A 9,836-nucleotide genomic window follows, 5' to 3' on the forward strand; every position below is an offset into this window, starting at 1 on the left:
GGGGGGGGGGGGGGGAGAAGAGACAGCACTAAGTAGATATCTTTATTGCCACCATCTCATTTGGCTAGACAAGTCATTTAAATTCTGGCAAAGGAAAACTTAGAGTGATGAACCTCTGTCTTAAATATGAAATGTATTTATTGTAATTTTTAGAAATTAGTTTCAACCTCTCTTAACCCAGGTAGTCGCAGTCACCTAGAAGAAACAGAAGTCTGCTGTGGGGACTGCTAAGTAATAAATGTCCTGTAGGCCGGCACTTCCCTTGTAACCCACACATTCCAAATGCAAATAAACTCCAAACCAAGCCACGCCCTGTTTAAAAACTCTTTATGCAGTCATACTTGGCAGCAGAAAACCATGAGGGCTGGCCCCTCTCCCATCAGAGCAAGACGATTCTGAGTAAGAAATCAGCTTCATTTTCCCTTAGCAAGAATCTTTCACAAGGAAAAAAAAAATGAGGTTCAGTGTGAGATTTAAACCACTTTCAAGATAAAAGAAATTCCTTGTCATTACAAACCCCTGTTTCTTTCCGAGCATGTTGACTAACATAGGCAAATCAGACTATGCAAGTCTTCTGGTCAGACATATATAAATTGTGTGTGTGTGTGTGTTTTCTTCTCAATCAGATCAAACAATTGGCCGCAAGTCTGGATATGCAGCTGGCTGACAGAGCCCTTGACTAGTGATCCTGAAGGTTGCATCTCTACTAACACAAAAGCAGGTAAGGCCAGCGCGTTTGATAGAGTGCTTGCCTAGCCTGCAAGAAAAGAAAAAACGTACAATCACAAGTTCGGTCCCGACTACCACCTAAAACCAGGTGTGAGGGCAGGTGTCTGTAATCTCCTCAGACAGCAGACCGACAGGAGGGTCAGAAGGCCAACGTCATCCTTGGCTACAGAATGCCAACTTCAGAGCCAGTCTGAGCTATAGGAGACCCTCTCTCAAAAAACATTTTTAACAGGTGGAAAGGGTACCATGAATGTCCATTTTTACCTTAAAAAGTTATGTTTCCCCAGTGTACTCTGAGAAAGAGAACAGTTCTGATTCAAAAAAAAAAAAAAAAAAAAAAACTTTATTTACACTGGCAGGCAGAGGCCAGAAGTGGCCCATGGACTGTGATTTTTCCTATCAGTGATTTCATCAGCAGAGAACTAGGGAGGATAAGAGCTCAGAAAAAAGGAGAGGAGTGGTTTGAACGAGAATGTCCTCTTAGGCTCAGGTATTTGAATACTGGGGCCCCAGCCCACCGGTGGTATAATTTGGATCAGTTATGGAAACTTTAGTAGATGTATCCTTGCTGAAGGAAGTGCCTCTTTCTGCTTTGGGTTTATAGTTGAAAATGGGGTCTCTCAGCCCCAATCAGCCACCTGCTACCAATGTTTCCCCCACCTATGAATGATACCTCTGGGACTGTAAGCCCAAATAAACAGAAAAGTAACTCAGACACAGAGTAAGGCTCTGTGGGACGCTGTCCTCCCACTGGGGTGAGAGTGGGGAAGCCTGGTTCCCCTGCCAGGTGCTGCTCTCCAGTCTAGAACACGTCCCTTCCTCTACCCTTCAGGCTCAAACGTGATGACAGTGTCCAGTGTTTCCCTACGCTCTCCCCTTCCCTCTGACCACATTAAGATTCGAATAAAAGCTTTGGGATCACCGGCGGGAGAAGGCTGAGCCATAAAGGGGCCAGTCACCTGGTTGCTTGAGACTATCTATGTGCTGATTTTCTGTGTCTGCATTATAAAGAGGACTTGGGTCTTTCAGACACAGCTCCTAAGACAGTCATCCGAGTTCTTAGTGTGTGGACCACATGATCTTCCAAGTCAGAATAGCTGGTTCCCAGATTTGCCTTGATACCCACAAGCCACTCACTTCTAGATTGTCATTTGCATATTTCTTTTCAGGGTCTTCTATAATTTATTTTTGCCAAAACTATTCATTACCTATAAGGAAGTGCTCATTTGGACGTAGGGCTCTAATTCAGCCTTCTGCCTGAGCAAACAACACATGCGTTAGCTACAGGTCTCAACCTCACACAAACAGCATATCTGTACGTCGTCCCCAATGTACTCCAGCTCTTGGGCCACAGAAGTCATCCTTCCCTAATCATCCAATTATTTAAGTTATCCCTAAAATAATTTCCTCATGTAACACATATAATTTTGTACTTCAGATATTTCCCTTGAAACAGGATTGTCTTATCTTGCCAAGACAGAGTAGGATAATTCTAAGAAAATTCCTTGCATTTGATAATGGTATGTCAGTCATGCTAGGCCTTAGCCAAAGTTGGTTGACTCAACATTGCGAACGAGAATTTGGGTGATTGCCCAGGTAGTCTGTTGTCTCTGTCATTTATGGCACGATTTGGATATCGCTCATTTGTTAAATAATATTTATTCCCTTCTCGGATCTTTGACGGAGTTGAAGATTATATAATTGTAATTACTCTCTACATTATTTAGACTCCTTGAGATAGAATGTCCGGCAAAACTTTCGTTCTCAATATTGTTTGTTATATCTATTATTTATTATTATTGTTTATAGTTGTATTTAGGTTAGTTCTGTCTTATTTAGACAAAAGGAGGGAGATGTAGGGATAAGCCCTCCCCTTGGGGGCGGGCTGCCCTCGGGCGTATGTTTACTGATATATTGGGCGGGGAGAGGCTGCGCCCCCGCCGGGTACTCCGCTGGAACCTTGGTTTCATGAGTCTGGTTTTGTTATTAAACTTGTTCAAATATCTATTATCATTGGTGCTCGTTAATCCAACCGCCGCATTCCCTGACTTGGCAGCTGTGAAACAGGGAGCATTCGTTAGTTATTGGGGAACAGCCTTTGGCAAAGGCAGAGGGCACAGTGGGAGAGGGCAGCATCACACACAGCCCGAGTGCCCGCGAGGAGCCCAGAAGCCAGGCCGGTCCTTTCATCTGTTGTCTGCACACTGCAGACTTGAAAGACCGGTAATTAGAAGAGCCAGTGCGGATGCCCGGCCCAGCTTCCCTGCACATCCCTGCTTGTGCAGACTTGCTCACTGGTGAAACGCAGAGAAACGGGAGGATAATAAAAAGGAACACATGGTGCCTGCGAGGACCTAAATCCCAGGTTAATAATTCTTAAAATGCCAACCGCAGGATCAGTGGGTAGACAGAGAGACTGGCTGCCAGTCCTGACCACCTGAGTCTGGTCCTCAGGATCCACAGGGTGGAAGGACAGGACTCTCCCGGAAGTTATCCTCTCACCGCTTTATGGGAACAATGGTAGCTGAGTGTGCCTCCACTTACACACACACACACACACACACACACACACGCACAAATAAATAAGCAAATAAATAAATAGAGTGTAATAAAATTTTAAAATAAAGAAGTTTCTTTATCCAAATATCACTGCAGTAGGTTACTTTTAAGATACTTAAGGGTTTTGGGGGGGTTGAATTTTATGTTTTGTTTTGGCTTTTCAAAACAGAGTTTCTTCTCTCTGTAGCCCTAGCTGTCCTGGAAATCACTCTGTAGACCAGGGTAGCCTCAAAGTCAGAGATTCCTCTGCTTCTGCCTCCTGAGTGCTGGGATTAAAGGTGTGCACCACCACTTAATATTTAAGCAATATTGATACTTAAGTATTTGAGAGAGACAAACAGACTTGGAGAAAGTAAAGAATCTTAAAAGGGAGATAGATTGATGATAGATAGATAGATAGATAGATAGACAGATAGATGGATAAAGGTACAGATATATTCTCATGAATAGAGTTCCATAGACTGAGTTCCAGGATGAGAGCCAGGGCTACACAGAGAAAGAAAGAAAGAAAGAAAGAAAGAAAGAAAGAAAGAAAGAAAGAAAGAAAGAAAGAAAGAAAGAAGTAAAAAAGCAAAACAGAGAGACATAGAAAAGGAAAGAAAGAAACAAGAAAATCCAGAACTATTAAAAGTTACTTATGCTACAAAAATACTAAATTCGATCAATGAAACACTTTGCAAAAAGTAAGTACTATTACTGAAACGCCCACCAAGGCTGCCGATTGTCTACAAGAGTCTAACTCCAGCAAGAGCAGCAGCTGGGCGGACACAGCTGCAGCACCGCCCAGTGCAAACAGGAGGGGACGCCTGCAGGCAGGGTAAGTCACTTGAGGAGTCTCTTGAAATCTCTGCTCTCTGGAACAGAGGTACAACATTCTGTCATTACCTAAAAGAAATTATTTCCCAGGTGGGTAGTGGATAAGTGGGAACTTAAAATGTCGGAAGCTCAGGACTAATACAAGATGGTGCCATTAGCCTTCCAAACAGCAGCTGATATAATTAATAATAGATTTCCTAATGAAATAGCAGGTGAAAATGAAAATCCGCTTTCAAAGGAGCTTCTCTTTCCTGGTGTTCTCAAGGACCCACCAATGCTCAAGTAATTAACTCCAAAGAGGAAAAGCGAAGGCAGGAAAGGAGGCTCGCAGCACTGCCTGGCAGAGTGGACAGGTAGGCAGCCTGTTGCCATGGGGTCATAAGACCTCACTGAAGAGCAAGCAGATTTTGAAGTTAGGCAACATATATCCATATACATTCAAATTTCGCCTCACAGATTCCGGCTCATTCAAAAAAAAAAATTGTCCAATAACATGATCAAGAGCCACATCTTTGCCGGGGCTTTAAGATAACTGGTTTTATTTCCAGGAGTGTGACCTTAGGACTCCAGAAATGACTGTGCAATTCATATGATGCCAAGAAGTGGGAAGATGCTGAGAAGCAGCAGGAAAAGAAGGGTAAAGCAGGGCTAACGGGGGAGGGAAAGATGAGAAAAGACAGTCTGAGGAGGATGCCCTTAAATGCACTTCCTACCCAGGGCAAGGCAGGAAGGGTACTTACTTCACGGAATGGAAGTCCGGCTACCAAGCAGGGCAGCTGGCCAAGCGATGACAAGCGTTTTCAAACTTTCCAGATGAACTAAGCTACTTGGCTGCTTTCAGCCCTAGCCTTTCCAAGATAAAGTATGTTTCATATATGTAGCTAACTATAGGGTGACCAATGAGCCCACACCAAATGGAATGCCTGAAAAAAAAAAGACTACTTATATATGTAAAAATAACTGTGTATAAGACAGTTGAGGTGTGATTCGAGTTTCAGATTTGCTCTACAAACAAACAAACGCTTCAGGTCAACAACCCTGTAAAGTAAAACGGAAGCATTAACCACCAAATGTCGTACATTTCTCCAAGGAACTCACAGATATACGCCTGCCTCTGCCGCCTGCCTCTGCCTCCCAAGAGCTGGGAATTAAGGCTGAGCCACCACATCCGCCCAAAACATCTGTGGTCTGAATCAGAAGTAATAGACCTAAGATGTGTTTTCTAAATAACAGACACTGCAGTGCATGCACGTGTACTATTTATGACGGAACAACATTAGCCCACACAGTAACGGTCACACGAAAGTTTATGAAAATAGCTGAAGTCTTTTTCCAGGAGGAGGCGGTGAGACCAGGTCTCACTCTGTAGCTAAGGCTAGCCAGGCTAGAACTCACTGTATAGCTCAGGCTGGTCTGACTTGTGACAAACCTCTCCTGCTGAGTGCTGGGATTTCAGGTAACACTGCATTCAGTCATTTCCTAAAATATCGGGACAATGATTACAACACTGAGATTTTTAAAAAGCAGTAGCCAGGGGAGGTCTTAACCTAGGTCTGGATTTTCTCTGCCAATGGAACCCACTGCTGAAAGAAATCAGCAACAGAAAAGCAGGAGCAAAAACAAGGTTTCAGAAATATAAAGCCAGTTGAAACATACAAGGCGTTTTTGCAGACCTAGCAGCCAAAGGATAGCAGACTAAAGAGGCTCTAGCTGCCCAGACCCAGGCTCAAGTAAGAAGCAGGAGCAGGGAGCAGAGATAGAAGCAAGGAAGCATTAACAAGGAAAAGATTGGAACCCCTCCGCCTGGTGACTAAGCAGTGACTAATCTCAGCAGAGTGGAGCAGGAGACAAAGTAAAACAGAAAACGAGGGGGAGGAATATGAAAGGGTCTCCAGGGCGACAGAGAAAAAGTGGGTTCCACGAATAGAAAGAGGTGCAGCTGACATCTCTTGATGCAAATATAATTCATTTTTAGACAAAATGAGTTAGCATAGACGAATCCAGGCTAAATGACCTGCAAGCTATGGTAACATTGTTTCTAATGGAGAAAAGAACTTGAAACCAGGGCCTTTCCTGTGTTTTGAGACAGGGATCATGTCCTCCCCCAGGCAGGCCTGGAACTCAGCACATAGCTGGGGCATGCCCTGAACGCCTGATCCTCCAGTCTCTCCAGTGCTGAGAGTACAGAGGCAAACCACAGGGCCCAGTTTCGTCTTAGCAGTTTTGCTTAGTGCTTCTTTTCTGTCAATATTGATGCACTCATTCCCACAACAACACGGAGACAGTTCAGTCATAATCTTCTAGAGTAAGAAAGATGACAGGTGAAACCAACCAGTATTTAGAGCCCTGAAACAGGCATAATCACAAATAAACAAAATCCACTTTCCTCTCTAATCTAGTACTTTTCACACAGGAAAAACAAAAACAAAAAAAACCTCTTTCATTAACAAATAATTATATAGTTTTCCTTTAAAAGCTTATGATAGGAGCTGGAGAGATGGTGGAAGACCCACATTCAATTCCCAGCGCACACATGGCAGCTCACAACTGTCTGTAATTCAAATTCCAAGGGATCCAACATCCCCACACAAACATATAAACAGTGATAATACAGCTCTACAGAGTCCAATGCCTGCTGCACTTAGGCGTGCCTTTACCAAGACTAAGCATAATTTTGTCTATATGGTCTTTTTTTTTTTTTTTTTTTTTGAGACAGGGTTTCTCTGTGTTGTCCTTGCTGTTTTGCTGTTTTGGACATCCCTATAGATCAGGCTGGCCCCAAACTTAGAGATCTTCTTGCTTCTGCCTCCAGAGTCCTGGGATTTTGGGCATGTGCCACTATCGCATGAAACATTGTTTGTTTCTTGTTTTGTTTTAAGACTAAGCATAATTCTGTAATAACCATCATTTCATCTGAAAAAGGCAGTAATTATAAATCTTCATTTGGGTATAATCTGTGGTGGTGGAAGGGACAAAACCTCAAAGTTTCTTTTGATTTTTTTAAGTTACACTAGACAGAGCTCTGGTCTCTTGGTACCAAAGTTTCTATGACTGTTTCAAAATACAACCTGCAATCTCTCCAGTTCCAAAGTATCTTACTATTACGACCCATGCATGAGGTGATGTAAACATGAGGTCATGTAAGTGTGTACGCTCACAGCGTGTTCTTTGGCCATATGGTTTTCCAAAGGCGTGCCACATTCCTTGCGGTCAGTAATGCCAAACACCACCAACAGCTCAACACCCCTGTTCTCCATGGCAGAAACATTTAAACGCTTACCAGCCTGCCGTGTGCCTTAGACACTAAATGTCTGCCATAGATTAACAGAAGCAAGCAACAATAATATTAATAACAACAAAACAATTAACAGCATTTGTCCAACATCCCATCAACTCTGAATTATTTAAATGCTAATTCCTGATGTAAGGCAGAGAATATATTTTAAGTCAGAATTTCTGTACAATTAAATCTAAATGGTGTACCCTGGGAGCAACTAGAATGCCCATGCTAGAAAAGGCATATACTTAAAAATACCCAGAAAGGATAAAATGTCAAGTGGTGAACTAATTAAAATGATTAGATGGGGGGGGGGGAGGAGAAAGGGTGGTAGCTCAGAGATGCAGCAGACTCAGCAGCCTGAGCCCTTGGGGAGGATCCCAAACTCTACTCCAACCCCCCACAAAGAGATCAATCACATCACAGTGAAGTGGTTAATGCCATCTGAAGTTGGTGCATCTATGGTTTTTGGAGCCCTCAAGTCTCTCAGAAAGCACTCAATGTCAGTGCGAATAAGGCCGTGTGCTGCATGGTCTAGTTTTTGCGTGTTGCTTTAAAGACTGGAACTCAGGAAAACGAAGACAATAATCCTAAAGGCCGTCCTAATAAACCACAGACAAACATTTAGACCACCTTCCAATTAAGCATATATCAGGAAAATGGTCCAACCCAAGTACTGACCATCAAAATAAATTGTGTGTGTGTGTGTGTATAATGCATTGTTACCACTTGTGAGCACAGAGAAACAACCAAAGAAATAATAGTTCCTTTCAAAAAAAATCCCATGTAACCAACATTATAAAACATCCATTAAATCAGTGTTTCTAACACTGACACGCAGGGGTAAGAACGATGCCAGCCAACCCAGCTGAGTCAGAGACAGCTTTTAATCCAAAAACGACAATAAGTGCTACAAATTCTCAGGGACGCTGCAACACAGGGCGAGGGTAATTTGAAAGCCTACACGAACTGCTGAATTCTTCAGTGACCCGAAGCGAGGGAAAACTCGGCAAACACCCCGGTTCTTTCTGAACAATGACCTAAATAGTGGACTAGAAAAGGAACAGATGACACATTCCATTCATCTGGTGGACCTCAAAGACGCAAAGGTCGCACAGTCCTTTACAATTTAACGCGACAATGTGATCACTTTAGTCATCATAGTGTCTAGAAAAGGAACGAAAAGGAAAAGAATCAGACCATCAGACGAGAAGGGCTGGTTTCGGAGAACGAAAAGCACTAGGAAGAAGCTAAGTGGTCCGGGAGAAAAAGAAGTTCTGGAACTAAGTGAATTAAGAATGACAGAGAAGCCAAAAGTCCCGCTTGACCAGCCTGTACTGATTTCCAACTTTTCCTAGATGTTAAACAAACAGCTCCTTCAAAGCCAGTGTCCCCGGCCAATCAAAAGAAGTTGGTGACAGGGTCAAAGTGGATGGTGAGTGCCAGGCTAGGTCATCCCCACAAATGTTTCATCCCTGCAGGACCTGAGCCAGCCGCGGGATGGAGTGGGTAGGCCGGTTTGGTGGAGCCAACGACCGGGTGCGGATAGGCTGGGTGGGGGCGCGCGGTGGGGGAGGGGGCGCCTGGGGACACAAGCGCGGCCACTTACGAGGACTTGCTGGGCGCAAAGAAGTCCACGGCGAACCCGAAGTAACTTCCCTCGGGGCCGGCGTACTCGGCGGGGTTTTCGACGTCCAGGTTGAAGGAGCCGGCGAGAGGCAACAGGAGGCCGGGCAGAAGCAGCAGAAAGCCACGGGGGCGAGGACGCAACAGCAGCCACCCGGGAGCAGCCATCGCCGGGGCGCGGAGCCCAAAGGCTACAGTCCCTGTCCCGATGCCCGGTGCGGGCGGCCCGCCGCCTGCGAGCGCCCAAACTGCTGTGCTGTGCTGTGTTGCGCTGTGTTGTGCTGTGCGCTTGCGGTCAAGGGCGGCCGAGCGGCGCGGAGGCGAGAGGCTGAGCTGGGCGGCTACCCAGGGGGCGCGGTGCGCGACGCGGGACACCGGCTAGGTCGCTCGCTAGCGAGGCGGCTGGCATTGAGTACTGGCGAGGCGAGCGTCGTACCTCAGGCCGGGAGCTGCTTGGGCTGGGGGGGAGGGGGGAGAAAGGAGGGAAGGAGGAGCCTGGGAGGCCGGGCCGCCCGCCGAAAAAGGAAGTCGCGCTCATGGTGGCCTCCCACAGGAGAAAGCCGAGCGCACTTCCGTGCGCGCTGGCAGCGGGTCCTCGGAACCCGCCCCGGGGCTGCGGCCCAGACCCAAAGGACCTGGGGACACCGGCCGCGCGCCTCCACCTGGGCCTTCCGGCCAACCCAGCCAGCCAGAGGATGGCGACGATGAAGCGAAAGAGGCCCAGGCACACCTCGTTCCCCTGTTCCTCCTGGAACTTCTGGGAGACTTTTGTGTTTAAGAATGCGGAAAACGTTATCCGCTTCTCGAACTTCTGCTACTTAGGCCGGCG

General features: G+C 45.7%; 1 protein-coding gene across 3 annotated transcripts in view; it reads right to left on the reverse strand.

Moving 5' to 3' along the window:
• Positions 1 to 9,322, reverse strand: part of Itgav (integrin subunit alpha V) — a 70,872-nt gene extending 61,550 nt beyond the window's left edge. For all 3 annotated transcript variants that reach the window (XR_007588484.1, XM_050120694.1, XM_050120684.1), the window contains exon 1: positions 8,991 to 9,322. Coding sequence is in view for 2 of the 3 variants with exons in the window: in XM_050120694.1 (XP_049976651.1) it covers positions 8,991 to 9,175 (185 nt within the window). In the remaining variant the exon portion in view is untranslated. The remainder of the gene's footprint in view (positions 1 to 8,990) is intronic.
• Positions 9,323 to 9,836: the final 514 nt, after the last annotated feature.

This window comes from Alexandromys fortis, unplaced genomic scaffold (assembly GCF_014885135.2).
Source record: "Alexandromys fortis isolate MF-2015 unplaced genomic scaffold, M_Fortis_MF-2015_v1.1 scaffold_8_1_9099942, whole genome shotgun sequence".
NCBI classification, from domain to species: Eukaryota; Metazoa; Chordata; class Mammalia; order Rodentia; family Cricetidae; genus Alexandromys; species Alexandromys fortis.